This window comes from Pinus tabuliformis, chromosome X (assembly GCF_031772625.1).
Source record: "Pinus tabuliformis cultivar Carrire ecotype Pingquan chromosome X, CPIR1, whole genome shotgun sequence".
In the NCBI taxonomy this organism is placed as follows: Eukaryota; Viridiplantae; Streptophyta; class Pinopsida; order Pinales; family Pinaceae; genus Pinus; species Pinus tabuliformis.
Window position 1 is genome coordinate 132,689,363 of NC_142308.1, and position 15,913 is coordinate 132,705,275.

Sequence of the window (15,913 nt, forward strand, 5' to 3'; positions counted from 1 at the left end):
CACGGTGACACGTGGCATCGGGAAAAGAGCGGGGATAACCGTAGAGTTCTGCAAGCGAGCTGCATCGTGTATTCATGGATATTGATGAAGACGGTTCTGCTGCTAAATTCGTGCCGTTTTCTTCGGAAGCTTATTCATGTAAGAGTTGTAATTCTAAAGCATGGTTTTTAACATTTCAGGTTGGTAAATGCGTGGAAATTGGTTTGCCAATGCTCATTATATTTGTTGGATTTGCACAGGTATTAATGATGTTTTTCAGTAAATTACTTAATTAAGCAGCTTTGGATGCATTACGATTTATGGTCATTGCTTGACTGGTTTTGATCCTCCCGTGTGATGCAGTATTTGAAGCATATCCAGGCACGAGATCTACTTGTTTTTGAGCGCTTTCCGGTGCTTATTTGCATTACTCTTGTGTGGGCTTATGCTCATTTGCTTACTGCAAGTGGAGCTTACAAGCATGTGCCCGAGAGGACAAAAATCAACTGTCGCACTGATAGAGCTCACCTTATATCATCTGCTCCTTGGTATGTGGTTTTATGACCAATGTAAATGAAAAAGGAGTGCCTGCAAGTTACTGATGGCTAAAAGAATAGTTGATTCATTGATAGCTATGATTTGATTAATTTTTTGAATATAATTGAATGCAATGATTTGAATCATCATTTAAAAATGGATGTGGTATATCCGGAAGATTCTATAAACATTGAACGCAATAATTTGGATCATTGTTTACATACAGATATATCGGATGAAGTTTTCCATGTAATAAGATCATGTTTCAAAATTTTCTATGCAGGATAAAGTTACCCTATCCTCTGCAATGGGGTGCCCCGACTTTTGATGCTGGCCATACGTTTGGAATGATGTCTGCAGTTCTTGTTTCTCTTATTGAGGTTATATACTGCTGCCACATTTTTACCTTGTGTTTTCAAATAAGTGATCGGTGTTATGGGATTTGGCATTTGAAGTTGTTAGATCTTTAAATATTATGAGGCAGACATGGTTCTTCCAGTAAATGCAGTTGTAATTTGACAATAACTTATCATGAAAATTTAACAATGAACTGCAGTCAACTGGAGCATATAAGGCAGCTTCACGACTTGCGAGTGCCACACCTCCTCCTGCATATGTTCTTAGCCGGGGTATTGGATGGCAGGTGAACTGGCTGGGCTGATTGGATTAGATTGAATTTCATTTTATTTGAATTGACATAATTCATGTAGATGCGTTTATTTGGAAAACTGGATGGAACTTACTAGCGTTGTTATGCTCCAGGGTATTGGCATACTATTAGATGGCCTTTTTGGGACAGGAACTGGCTCCACTGTTTCAGTGTGAGTATTCTCTGCTCATTGCAGTTTTTATGAAAATATTACTATTAAGAGTACTGCATTTTTAGAAATTCTGTTTTAACTTTTAATTCAGGCGATGTTGTTATTTCAGAGAGAATGTTGGGCTTCTTGGTATTACTAGAGTAGGCAGCAGGCGTGTTGTGCAAATATCAGCTGGCTTTATGATCTTCTTTTCAATATTAGGTTGGAGACTTCTCTTTTCTTGTGATATATATACTTAGTTGTTTGAGAGAAATGTTTAGAATCTTTTCAGAGTCTTTGATATTAATGTATTCCTGTATTTACTTACATTTAGGGAAATTTGGAGCTCTTTTTGCATCAATACCATTTCCCATATTTGCTGCATTATACTGTGTGCTCTTCGCGCTGGTTGGTAAGTGATTTCAATCAATCTGAATGAAATAAAACATATTTGGAATTTTAGGCCTGTGGGTTTCCGAGTGTTTCTATTTACTGCCATTTTTCCCAGGGGCTATTGTTGTTTCATTCATCCAATTCACTAACATGAACTCAATGAGAAACCTGTTCATCTTGGGAGTTTCCTTATTTCTGGGCTTGTCTATCCCACAATACTTCAATGAGTTTTATGCTACTTCCAAAGTGGGCCCTGTCCATACAAATGCAGGATGGGTAATTTCAAAAGGAATTCTTAAGCATGCATTGTTTTGATTTTCAATGTAGGATGTAATAACTTGATATAAGGTTTTGTGCCTAATTTAATTTGTCATCTGTTGCAGTTTAATGACTTCCTAAACACCATATTCTCGTCACCGCCGACGGTTGCACTAATTATTGCATTATTTCTAGATAACACTCTAGAAGTTGAGAATTCCAAGAAGGATAGAGGGATGCCATGGTGGGTAAAATTTAGAACATTCAGAGGGGACAGTCGGAATGAGGAGTTCTACACTCTACCATTCAATCTCAATAAGTTTTCCCCCCAACATGATTTTGAGGATCTGTTGTAAGATTGGATAATGCCCACCAGCAAATTGTCAACTGAATGTATCATTATGATATTTCCAATTGGTTCATGAATTGGGATACTCAATCCTAAGGAGATGGTAACAGGCATGCATTTCCCAATGATTGAGTCATCAACCTTGCAGTTTTTTTTTTTTTGAAGGAATACAAAGCCAGATGATGTGAGGGGTAGAGCGGAAATATGCATATGTTTCTCTTACAATATGATTGTAATATCTTTTGTTTCTCTTCTGTGGGAAATTTTGTACAGGAGTTCAAACAATGTATATAAATAGAAAGATGCAGAAAATGACAGTCAAATTTTGTACTCAGAATTATGACAAGAAAGCCCCTACTGGGTTTGTGAGGAAAGAGAGCTTCAACGCCAGTTCTGTCTCCAACCGCCAAGATGATCAGTACGCTACTAATATGTTTAGTGAAGAATTTCTGCTATTCTCTTGTAATCTATAGGCCCCCAAAGCTCCTCATAGATGAGAATATTTGCAGGATGTTAATATTGTTGTAAGTTTGTAGTAGTTGTGGAATGACTTACTTTTGTGTTGCTTCTCATCTTCAACAACAAGAGTTTCTGTGGTGAATAAGCAGAATCCATGTCCTGCCTTGTGAAGAAGCTCTCCACTGTGATAGCGTTCTTTGTAATGTCTCTAATAAATCCTTTAGACTTCTATTTCATTCTGTAATATGATGGGATTCACTCTACAAGATTAGGGGATTCACTCTACAGAGTCCATGTCATACCTTCTGAATCAGCTCTCCACTTATGTTAATTTTCTCTGCAATGACCCTAATAAATCCTATATAATGAGATTTCATTTTGTAATATGGTGGGATTTCACTCTACAAGATTGGTTTCAGTTTTACTTGTATTGTGGTATATGAAATTTCTCAGTTTTACTTGTAATAGGATGGGATTTCATTCTATAATACCATGGGATTTCCCTCTGCAATATTTGCTACTAAATTTTACAATTCCAAATTAATAATCCTATCGGCCTCTCTTTGTACCTTTTGGGACAATTGCTAGTATAATATTATATTTGTCTAATAGTGGAGAATTATGCTAATTGAATATTTTTTGTTGAGTTAAATTAAGCAATATGATTAATGTAATGTAATATAAACATTTTAACTTTGTAAAAGTAAAATAAAAAACTAAAAATAAAAGTAAAGATAATAAAATAAAAACCAAAAGGCCCTATAAAAATTAAATAAGAATAGAAATAAAATTGACCCATGGCTATTAAGATCGTATCATCTTGACCCATATTATTCGTGTGGAATATAGCTTATTTTAAAGGGGGAATTAAATTGGGCTAGATCCATCTTAACTCCAAGCATATAGAAGGGCATTTCAAGGGATTTGATCGCTTTTAGTACTTGGTAGATCTAGAATTAAGATAGATCTAAGTTGGTTTAGTAACAATAAAAATGCACTATAAAATAAATTAGACAATTTATATTTGAAATTCTAATGTCAAAAATATATATGATAAAGAGTTGAGTTAAATTTGGCAAGAAATTTAATCACTCTCCCACCTTAATTTTCATTGTAAGAGTGGAAATTATTCTTATTAAACTCTTGAAATTTATTCCTAACTCATTCTAAGAAGAATAATTTTAGGAATTCTTCAAAAGATAGTGAATTAAATTTGACTATAGATTAGGTAACATAATGAGTTTTATATTTACAATTTCCTTTAGGAAGTTAAAACAAGTTACACTATCTTGTAATTCCATAAGACATAGAAATATGGATGAGAATTTGAAGGGAATTGAAAATCAAATAAAAATTTATCTATTGGACAAGAATACACAAGAATTATAATATAAGAGGAAGTAATTAAGCATTATGGAATCAAAATAAAAATTTCAAAACTACTTTTAAGGGGAGAGAATGAATGAAAAGTGAAAAAGGAACAAGAATATGAAATTCTTTCATTGATAGGAAAATGATAGAAATATTGTCAATATGATCTAAGAAATGAAAATATAGATAGACAAATGACTAGAAATTTTTAAAGATAGCTAAATCAAGATCACTTATAATCAATTCTTAAGAAAGTATAAACATCACCAAGATCCCAAGTCTAATCACATATTTCTCTATATTTTATCTCATATGAAGATAACTGAAATATTATGGAAAATGTATCTCAAGAGTAACTATAAAAAATCTTAATGCCATATAGAAAATGTAACAATCCAACTCTAGGTGGTAGAACATTAAGATTTTGATTAGGACCTATAATCTAGTGGACGAGGATATTGTTGGCAATAAGGTTAGTTTGTTGGCCTTGATGTCAACTTATAACACACTTGGTGATTGATAATATAATTGCAAAGGCTGGCTTGAACAATTTCATGATGCTATGATGGCCTTTGTTGTTACAGAGTGCTATAGAGGTGAAGTGATGAAACAATATAGTAGATTTCTAGGCATAGGATCTCAACTTTTCTTCAAGTTTTCCTATTTCCATTGGGAATAGATCTTGTAGACTATGAAGATGTTGCCATTTCACTAGGAAGTAATGTTGTACATGTTATGATCATCATTAAGAGGTCATGTCATTCTCATGACTATGCTTATGGGTGAAGAAATTAAGAAACATGGGAAAATCCATCCAATATCCCAAGGAATTTGTATGAGTGAGGAAAATTCAACATTCATTTGATGTGGTTAACAAATCCATTACTAAAATCCATTAATTTTATGGTCGTAATTACAAGGAAAAGAAGTGATAAAAAGACAAGGAGATCGATCAGTCGAGTGTGAAAATTTATGAGTTATGTGTTGTTACATTTTGGAACATGTGATCATAACATCGCATAAGGGTTAGGTTTAATAAGGCATTGAGAGCTTTCAAGGTCTATTGTTTTTATTTTTGTGCACGTATTCAATTAAGATGTATCTGGGTCAGTGAGGTTGTGTATGTTCTAAGTGTGTCACGATAGAGGATTTCAAGTTTGTAGATGTAACATCCCCCGATAACCTCACATGAAAATGTTTCAGTTAGAAATTTTTTACATCATTTACGAACGTGTAAATTTTTGGATTACTATTCCATCTTAATTTGATGAACATTAGGTAAACCACCATCATTACATAGAGTAATTCTTTTAGAAATAAATAGTAAGTCACAAAACCATTAGCTATCATTATTGTAGCATATTATCATAAATTTCTGATGTTTCCTTGCATCATTCCCATATTTCTTCTAATTAGTTTAATTTACATTATACTTCATAAAGTAATGGTCATGTCATCCAAGGAATCAACATCATCAAACTAACCCATTCAACATTCACATCATTGACACCGATATACCCTGAAAACCTTCTTGGGTCAAAACAAGAAAATGTTCAATTTGATTATTAAACGTTCTTTAGGGTGTTCATCCCTAACTCAATGTCTTGTAAGGAACACCATCTCTTAACCATTGTCATACAATCTTACAAAGAGATATAATTTGAATATATCATATCTAGTTGATCCACAAACTATCGTGGATATTCCACTGGACAACTTCTCATGATAGATCTGATAATAATATATTAAAGTTTTGAATTTTTACACTATTATAGTTTTATTAAACTTCTAGATATATAAATTTAATTCTAATTTGTTCATGCATGTGAATTGAATTATGCAGAAAAAGTAGAGAAAGAAAAAATAATCTCACACACACATAAGACACAAAATATGTTATGGGAAACCCTTTCGGGAGAAAACCTAGCTGGAAGGTGAGGTTGCTTCGATCTCTTTCTCTGTCTGGAAAAAATGGCTGCAAGTACAAAGAAGTAATGCTTGTGGCCCATGGGATACTATAGTGCACAAATCCTCTCTCTTCTTTCTACCTCTTATCTCCCATGGCTATCTTTTCTCATCTATGGAACAAAATTCTCTCAAACTAATAAAATACCATTCCTCTTAGTGTCTAGGTTATAACACAACCCGATAGCCTACTAGTGATTATGTTTGACTCAATCGACCCTTAACTAGAGTTAGAATATAAACTCTTCTAAATTCTTTTAGATCAAAAGAAAATGTGGCTAGCCCCATTTCCATCAATAATGGGTGTTGACATGACATCCTCCTAAACTATATGTGTGAAATTAGTAAGGTAAACTTATGAGTGGCATAAATTTTCCATACGAACTCTGATTGAAGTGCTTATTACACCATTGGAAAGATATCTCTATGTGAAATATCATGAAAGGTGTGGAAATTAGGAGGCAAATTTTTACCCCCAAAAAAATCATTTGATGGCTCAAAATTCTCTGCGAAGGTTTCATACCTTATTTTACCAAAATGGGTCCTACTAGTAAAAGTGGTCCCATGAGCTTATTCCTCCCCTTTTTTCATCAATATGCATTGATAGGGATGAAAAAGATATAAGATCCAATCCAGATCACACCTCCCCAGTTTGGCAGCCTTTTGGTCCTCAAAATATTTTATTGAATGAGGTGAGGAAATTTTTGTTCCACCTTCTCTCTAGTGTACAATTTAGCTTTACTTGGAAGTTGTCCCTTCAACACTATCTTCCAAATATCATGCTATCTTGTAGTTCTAGACCTCTTCTACATAATTTGTCTTCTATAAGCTTTTCCTCGACATCTAGTGCCGAATCGTCCATAGAAGATACAACCCATTCCTCTTTCTAATCTAGCATGGAAGACTCATAGAGTTTCGAATTATCCCCATTCATAATTGATTAAAAGCATATATATGGTGGTAAACTGAGTCTATAGGCATTATCACCCACCTTTACCTCAGAGCCTTAGTTTTCTTACCAAGCCCCTGTAATCTCTCCTTTTTCTACTATAGCCATACTCTATCTCCCACCTTGAATTATTTTTTTGTTATGTATTCATCATTCATTGCCTTATACATCTCCTAAGACTTCTGCAGTGTTTTATGTACTTGTATATGGAAAAATCTTTTCTATAAAATTTTCAACTCTCAAATAATCTCCTGTAAGATCTTCCCTCACTCCTAATTGTTTCCTATATGCAATATCAAAAGGTGAATTTGGAAAATATCCAAAACAAAGTTTCAAATGGGCCCTTTCTAGAAGAAGCAATGAGCTTCAGTATGGAAACAAGAATGTTGCAACTCCTAGGGTTATCACCTTAAATTATCAACCAAGGGTTCATACAAACTTAAGCAGGGTCGACACTGTATATAGAATAGACACTTTCCTCTTCATAGTCCGACTCCCTTTGATGCAAGTGAAACAATTCAATAAAAAATATTCAAATGAACAAATATATAAGTAGGTCGCCAATCCTAAGTTGAAATAAGAAATCTATTCTACTTGTAAAGTAAATGGAAGAAAGGAAATCTATTCTATTTCCAAACATGTAAAGCATAATGACAACTAAGAAAACACAATATATCTTGCTAGAAAGGAAATAAAATTTGAAGGAGATATATTATATTTTGCAAGAAAGGAAATTTCTAGAGTATTCTTGAAAAAAGGAAGTCACACTTTGCACAAATTAAATTACAGTAAAGGAATATCGAGTAATTTACAGAAATCAACATTCAAGAAGTAAGAAATATAAGATCTCTATGGCAACCTAAAAAAGATTCATCTCAACCAAAGTGGCCTAGGAGCCTTCATAGGTTATAAATATACTTCTCCCATGAATTTGGAGAGAATCTATGCAAAGAAAATATTGAAAACAAATTTCTACGTATCTTCTACAAGATTGCTACAAGAGTGACATAATTGCTGTAGAAGTGAGATAGCTTGTCGAATGCCCAAGAAAATAATATGAAAATTAGATGATATTTTTTTCATGAATTAGAATGTCCTAAGACTCCATTCCAAGTGGAACCACTCAAAAATACTATTGTTAACATATACTAAAAAACTAACATAAAATTACTACTTTAAAAACCAAAAATTCAAGAATTAGTGAGCGAGTTAACCTATCAAAATCCTAACCTAATAAAGTGAAAATGATATGGGTTAAATAAAATTATTAACTTTAATTATTTTATGAACCAATCCACATGGAATAAAATCAAATGAAGCTCATTAAAGTGTTCTAAAAATAGTATAAAATTATTAGTATTTTGGTATAAGGGACATCGAGAAATTTTAGATATGTGAACTAGTAAAACGATCCAAGTAGCTCAATGATGAAGATGAATTTTCAAAGTTTTTATAAGGACGCCACATGTTTTTCACTCTATAAATAACCCACAAAACAACTTTTTTCAATCATTTGACCAATATATCATGCAATAAAAGAAGCATAAATAGTAAATGCAAAAATAAGAGATGCAAGTGAAAACGAAATTCAAGAAATTGTACAAGAGGGCTCTGATGCTATTGGGATGGCCAATACAAAGGATACTTAGAGTCTTGTGAATAAAACCAATCTTTATAAGCTAAAAATGGGATGAAACATCATTATTTGAATCACTACAAGTACATCCCTACTAGAAATGAATGTGGAGCTACTAAATAACACATTTTACCCACAAGAATACTAAGAAGTAGATGCCTCTAGAGGAAAATTATAATTGGCACTAATAAAAAGCGACGAGGAAGAATTTTCCTTGAAAGCAGGCACATTTCCCCTCCAAAATCCCTCAAAAAGTGGATCTAGTTTGCAACACTAGGAATTTGCATTAAATGTGAGGGAATACATTCCTACATTTCATCAATCACTGGAGCTCTAGAATTTGTCAATAATTTCAAGATATTTTGTTCATTTGTTATTCAATCTTGATCCTCCTATACTAGGGAAAAATTCCTTATATTATATCCTCTTCCCAATCTCCATAATTTGCCCAATATTCTCACAATATTTTGCAAAAATAAATAACATTAAACACAAATGTGCAATTCTCTCTAAAGCTTCTGAATAAAAATAATAAAGTTAAAAGTATGTCATATAATGGAAAAAGAGAGGTTTAATGTGTTGAAGGATAGTCAAATGGGCCTTAATTTATGTCTAATTTGGAGGGCCAACATAGCCCCCTCCTAAAAGTATTGATCATCCTTTGAGCAACTTAATGACCTAATTGTGCCTCATTCATGGCCCTCGTGGCCTTTGTAACATCCCAAGCTACCTAAAGAGGGATTTTGGCACATATTCTCTTGCTTTTTCCTTTTCCTCTTCTTCCCCAACATTTTATTCTACTTCTTATTCTTGGTTGTGGGCAAGGAAATTCTTTGTTTCATTCCTTTGGATGTTGTCCTTGGAATCTTAGGATTTAGGGGTGAAATTGCTCAAAATCAGGGCCTTTTGTAGCTCACTAGACTCTCTTGTAGAAACAATTTCACTTCCTATAGTATCTCTATTTTCTGGTGAGAGGCTTGTTTGATGCCCCTATTTTTCTATCCTTTTAGATATTGAGGTCTCTTTAGGGTCCTCTTCTTATTCCTATGTATTTTCTCCTTCCTTTTCCTCTTCGAGTTCCCCTTATTTCCTACCTTCAACACTAGAGTTTGGTGTCTCTTATTGTTGTGTTGTAGTGAGGGTTTGTGTTTCAATGGATGACTCTATTCCTAAGACTAAAAAATCATTCCACAAAATAGGTCTCTTAGGGTGGCTTAAGTCATTCATGACAATAATACCATGATGGGAAATGTGTTGGTGCGTCATTTCCTCACTTTCTAGCTCATTTTAGTGATGTACAAAAGGAGGAAATGTGGAACACTGAGCTTGATTGGACTTATTAACTGTATCGGGAACATTAGCTCATAGAGCAACCTAAATTGATGGACACTCACGAGACTCAACCTCCCCTCACAATATATGTACCTCTCTTCGATGAAACCTCCTCACATGACTTCTACTGCTACTTCCTTAAATTATTGGAAGGGAATTTCCAAGATTTTTCTTTGAGCTGTCTAGGGTGCAGAGGGTGGTTGATGTCTTTTGGTGAGACAGGGAGATAAATGGTACCCCCTACCTTAGCGAAAAAAATCCTCTTATATTTCCCTGCCATTCTTGTGTGAGAAAATAAAATTTTCAAGGGAATTTTCTTTCACACGGGTTTGCTACAGGATTGTTGTAACAAGTAGAATTATCAATGAAATTATATGGAAAGTGAGGAGGGAGGAGGCCACTTACCCTTTTCAGTATGACTCCTTTATGTTCATGGGGGGTTTGAGGAAAATTACTAGTGGTTTGGGCTCCTTTTCTCCTATTAATTCAACCTTGTAGCATCTATTATGTGTTCCTATAGCAATTCAGGTACTTTTGTAGTAGTGGTATCGAATTTTATAGCACCTCCTGTAGCACCATCAAACTTAGCCTTTAGCTATTCTGTAGCACCCTAGTCAGACCCTAGTAGCATCTAGCTCGACCTTAAAATAAGTATTGGGACTCTCTTATCATTTTTGGAATCACATCTTGTTACTCCTTCAATGCATTGGATGAGTTGTTCCCCACCTACCACCTTCATAACTTCTCGAATGCATAGGCCCATTCCTCATAATTATAATCCTCCTTTTGTTATTGTTTTCCATGTTGCATGAGTGATTGAGTAAACTACAATATTACTAATTGAGGGTGGCCAAGTTTATTGGCTACTTTTAGCCTATAAAACCTTCTCTCATGTGCATTGAAAATAATTCTTTTAACCATAATATGCTTAATAAGAGAGGTGAAGAACAATGCATACTTGTGCCTACCTAATGTAGATTCATGTATGACGTTTATGGTTGAATGATTTATCAACTATACTCTAGATGTGGCATCTTTCATTTTCTTGCTTGTGGATAGGTCCTCATTAAACACAACAATGTGATGATGTATTTGACTGATACAATCTCTCTTTCATGTAGGTATTTTCCAGTGTTTGATATATTATTTCTGGAGTGAATTGGTGACCTTGAAACTACTCCTCAGGGATGATGTGACTTCTCCAAGTCTCAAGTATGGCCTTTTGATGCTTTAGGGTGGCCAAATCTTCATTCCAAAGTTGAAACAATCCTCTATCTATGATCTTGTTGGATTTGTGTAGGCCGCTACATGATTGATATCCTTCCTATAGCAGTGACACAGTCCCTCCCCAAAACCTCATTCAAATTTGATGTTGATTCATCAAATGCATTTAGCGACTTTTATGAATCATGGTTAGCCTAGGGATAGGAACAAAAGTTTTGATGGTGGTGAAAGCTTGTGAAGAAGGTGTGAAGGCAAAGTCTCTTTTCTCTATTTTTTTTGTTTTTTTCATGAATAGAGGTGGAATCTCAAGAAGAATTTTGGTAAATGGAGTGGATGAGATGTGAAAGAGGATTGATGAACCTTTCCTGAAATTTCCAAAAGGAAAACATGATTTTGACTAATTCCTAAGAAAATATTATTCCTCTAGAAAATATGGACACTCCTATAGCAATTCTAAAAAACTCTTGTAGCAAGATTGTTGTTCCATAATTTATTTATCCATATATCTCAAATGGTACAGTGGATTTCCCTCAATTTTTTTGAGCATGTTGCCATCATCCTTATGCACCTTCCCACAAAAATCATGGCCAATGGATGCACGAATCTCGAAAAAAAAAAAATGGTTAACGTGATGGAGGTTGATTTCTAAAAAAGTATGCACTAGAATTTACTGAAATGCCTTGAGCATGTTACCATCATCGTTATACGTATCCCCATGAAACATATCAAGAAAATGAATCATGGTTTTTGAGATATGGTTGAAACAATTTATGCCTTGTGTATTTTGTCAGTCTTGTAGCAAAACAAAGGCTTCCTGTAACAAATTAGGAAAATGAGGAAAATGAATTGGAAACACTTGGGAATGATGGGTGGATGTTGCAAATGGATGAGGATGATGGATTGACATGGCATTGGTCCTATTATAGAATCTGGGAAAAGGACGAGAAATCACAAGTTTCACTTTCTTTGACAAGGTTTTTGATCAACCTTTTATTTTGTCTATAACTTGTTTTTGTTGCTTGCAAAGGTTTTAAAGCACATGCATTCACCAGAAAGAGGTACATGGAGAAAATAATTTTCTTCTTTTCATTTTTCCATTTTTTAGGCCTACTAGCTACCACAATGATGTTTTCAGCTAGTACATCTCCCTAGTTGCCTCAAAGGAGGTTTTCACATGGATCTTTTGTTTTTCTCTTTTTATCCCTTTTATGAAACCCATTGACTAGCTCATGGAAGTTTTCAATCAATGAGCCAATGTTAGGTGCCTCAAAGGATGTTTCCACCTAAGATTTTATTTTTTCTTTTATTTTCTTTTCCTCTTTTTCCTTTTTTGTTCTTTTATTCTTCTATCCTACTCTACTTGAATGAAAGAAAATATCTTTCAAGTACAGGGACACTTCCAATGGAGACATGTGAATACAAACATGACAAATAAAATCATGTGTATGCTTGAAACATATTTTTTTACATGTACCTAAATATTAGAGACCGACTTCTTTGACTTTGATGATATCAAGCATTGTTGAAGAAGAGAGTGATGCTCCATCTTGTTGATTTTATAGAACCAAACCTTAATATAGATTTGATGCCCTTGGTTTTCTTTCTCATCTAGACCAATATTCATGTCTTATTTTTTTGTTCCATTCAAATATTCTACTATTTGTTGATGATCCCCTTGAACACATAAATGATCTGATGATAAGCATTGTAGAAATTCTTCAATATAGGGCTCTAATGGTTTCTCTTCATCAAATGTGTTCAATGATTCTTTAGTCTTGTATGAATATTTTTCTTTTAGATGTTGTTATTCAATGGAATAAAGATAATTTATTCTTAGCAATACTTACTGTGGAGATTTGAAGGAGATTTATTGGAAGCTAACGCACGGATCACCGATATACAATTACCATTTTCAGAGAAAACTCTTGTACCATCTTGGAAAACTTTGTATTCCTGGCAATGAAAGAGTCCATTTAATCAAAGAAGTACATAATTCTGTTGTGTCATGTCATTTCAGTGTAGGGAAGACTAGGTATCATTTACAAGGTTTTTTCTATTCGCCTCATGTGAAAGAAATTGTATCACAATATGTAAATGAATGTGTGATGTGTTCTTTTCTAAAGCCTAGTAACATTAAATTGAGGTTATATAGAACTCTCCCTATTACTTGTTGTTCTTGGGAAAGTGTGTCTATAGACTTTGATCGGGGTTTTCCTTTGTCTAGGAAAGGTCATGAGCATTTGTATGTCATGGTAGATATATTTAGTAATATGTGTATCTTAATTCCATGTAATAAGTAGAATAATACTGAACATAATGCTCAATTCTTCTTAGTATGAGTGGGTTCATTTTCGGTTGCCCACATCCATTGTATCTGATCAGGCCTCTCGATTCATTGGACAGTCTAGATAAAGTTTCTGGAAAAGGATGCAAACCAAACTCAAGAGGTGCACGACATTCCATCCATAGACCGATGAAAAAATAGAGGCTGTTAACCGCGTAGTGGTTCACTTGCTTCGAGGTTTTCATGGAGAGCATCCTAAGTCGTGGGATGAGAAGATTCCTTATTTACATCTTCCATATAATAGGGCCATGCATTCATCTACATAGAGCTCAGCATTTGAGAAATGCTTTGGGTACCTATTATAAGATCCCTTAGATATGGTATTTTTGGAATATGGATATTCAAATGAACAAAGTGACAAAGAAAAAACAAAAAGGTTCATTAAGAGAATCCAAAATATTTGCCAAATAGTGTAGGAACACTTAGTGAAAATTCAGGCTAAATACAAGGCTTGACATGACAAACACTAAGTTGATTATGAATTATAGGTTGGATATAGGGTGTGACTCCGTATTAGTAAGGAAATAATGAAAGAGGAAGGAAACAAATTAAGACCAGTTCGATATGGTCCTTTCACCATCTTAGAGAAGGTTGGAGACAATTATTTTTTCCATGACTTTCTAACATACATGCAAATGTACTCCATCATGAATGTTGAAAACTTGAAGTTATACAAGCCTCCTTTGATCATCAACATAGAGGGGATTGGATATCTTCCTTCAGTGGAAATTTTTGCATAAGAATCCTTGGACAAACTACCTGAAGACATCATTCTTGAAAAGAGGACCAATACTTCATGTCGAGGAAACATGGAGTACCTTCATATTAGTTTCAAGGGGATGCATCCAAATAAGGCCCACTATATTGAGAAGGAGAAGGTGAGGGAGCAATTTCCTCACTTTAGTGGAGAGGAATGATTCAGGAGGATCCTAGAAGGCCATTTTTTCAAGTATTCAAATCTCATCGAAGCCTATCTCAAGTCAAATAGCACATCATTTTGAATCCAATAATGCAAATGACACCTCAATCTCACACCATATGTGAAATTTATGGCCTGTTGACATTTTTGACGAACAACTAAAAAAATTGTAGGTATGCTTACCACATGGTAGCTAACATCAATAGTAAGGATAATGATGTGGAAGTATGGTTAGCAGAATCAAGGAGTATTCTGGACTGATCTCAAGCTAACATGTGGCAGCATTGAATTGGTCGGATAAGGCGTAATCAAAGGGCACCATTTGGTCTAATCATAGGGTTCCATGTCGCATCGTGTAATTGCCCAGTTAGGCTTGAACTGAGCCAAATTTGGTGGGAAACTTGTCAAGTGACTTGGTTATGACTAGTTTGGAGGTTCGACTATTTTCGGCAACAACTTTAGTGGTAATTGCTAAGTATGAAATTTTGACCTAGATGACAACCAAATGGATTGGTGGGTTGCTAATTGGGCAGACCCACCAAACCCCACAAGAATTCAAAGTAGAAAATGATAAATAAATAATGATTGCAGTAATCGATTTTCGACATACTTTTCATAGTGCGTTGTCATTATTTTAAAATAATCAATGGTCGGGGTCTGCGGGGGTCGAACGTGTAACCATCAACATTGCTAACAACCAAATATAACTACCGAAACTAATCACACCAACTAGCGTGTTGTTATCAACGCCCACAAAAACTTGTATAAGAAGTAGATTCGTTCATTCATCATGGCGAGAGGTAGGTAGAGGGACATAACCCAACCAAAGGAACAATTCAACGAGACCTTGCACATTAAGAACCATGGGCGGGTACAATCTTAGAGAGAATCTATAAGGAATATTCTAATAATATTACCCAAAGAATCTATGGGGAATATTTTAGCTTCCCTAAATCCCTACAGGTCACAGTGATAGAATTTGGCTAGCTTTATACTCAAATTTCATGAGTGTTTGTAGGCAATCTAATGGCGTAGCTCGTTCCTATCTGTGACTAGCCCATTTTAGGTCATCCCTACCATAAGGTGTAATTTTTCCATGTATGCATTTTGATTTCGTTGAGATTAATGCATGTGGCTTCCCCACTTTGAGAAGGGCCTGAAGGTGTAGTCCACATTGGATGAATTCCATTACCAAGTTTTGTGTTCTCCTTGTCTTTATTTAGATGGATTTTTGAATACAATAATTAAATAAACAATCTGGATGAGTCTACCACAAGTCCTTTTAAAAGTGCAAGGATGATCTTTGAACTTGTTTCGTGTATAGGCTACAACATTTTATAAATATACTTCTTGTCACTAGTGAATAATGGCTAAAACTCTAGTTAGTCTACAGCATCT

At 34.5% G+C, this 15,913-nt stretch overlaps 1 protein-coding gene and 1 long non-coding RNA gene across 2 annotated transcripts; both read left to right on the plus strand.

The window, feature by feature from the left end:
- Positions 1-321: 321 nt before the first annotated feature.
- On the plus strand, positions 322-1,822 carry LOC149138803 (nucleobase-ascorbate transporter 2-like). Its single transcript, XM_089446384.1, has 6 exons — positions 322-527; positions 800-896; positions 1,073-1,159; positions 1,279-1,337; positions 1,447-1,538; positions 1,651-1,822. The coding sequence occupies exons 1-6, from the start codon at positions 337-339 to the stop codon at positions 1,734-1,736; spliced, it is 612 nt and encodes a 203-aa protein (XP_089302510.1). The 5' UTR covers positions 322-336; the 3' UTR covers positions 1,737-1,822.
- Positions 1,823-1,841: 19 nt separating this feature from the next.
- LOC149138804 (uncharacterized) lies at positions 1,842-2,253 on the plus strand. The gene is made up of 2 exons (XR_016264025.1): positions 1,842-1,985; positions 2,093-2,253. It is a non-coding gene; the product is annotated as an uncharacterized LOC149138804 (long non-coding RNA).
- Positions 2,254-15,913: the final 13,660 nt, after the last annotated feature.

Excerpts from the sequence above, each read along its gene's own strand:
- LOC149138803 (XM_089446384.1), top strand. The coding sequence starts at position 337 with ATGCAGTATTTGAAGCATATCCAGGCACGAGATCTACTTGTTTTTGAG. Across the intron at positions 528-799 it reads CTTATATCATCTGCTCCTTG|GATAAAGTTACCCTATCCTC; the intron begins GTATGTGGTTTT and ends TTTTCTATGCAG. Across the intron at positions 897-1,072 it reads TTCTTGTTTCTCTTATTGAG|TCAACTGGAGCATATAAGGC; the intron begins GTTATATACTGC and ends AATGAACTGCAG.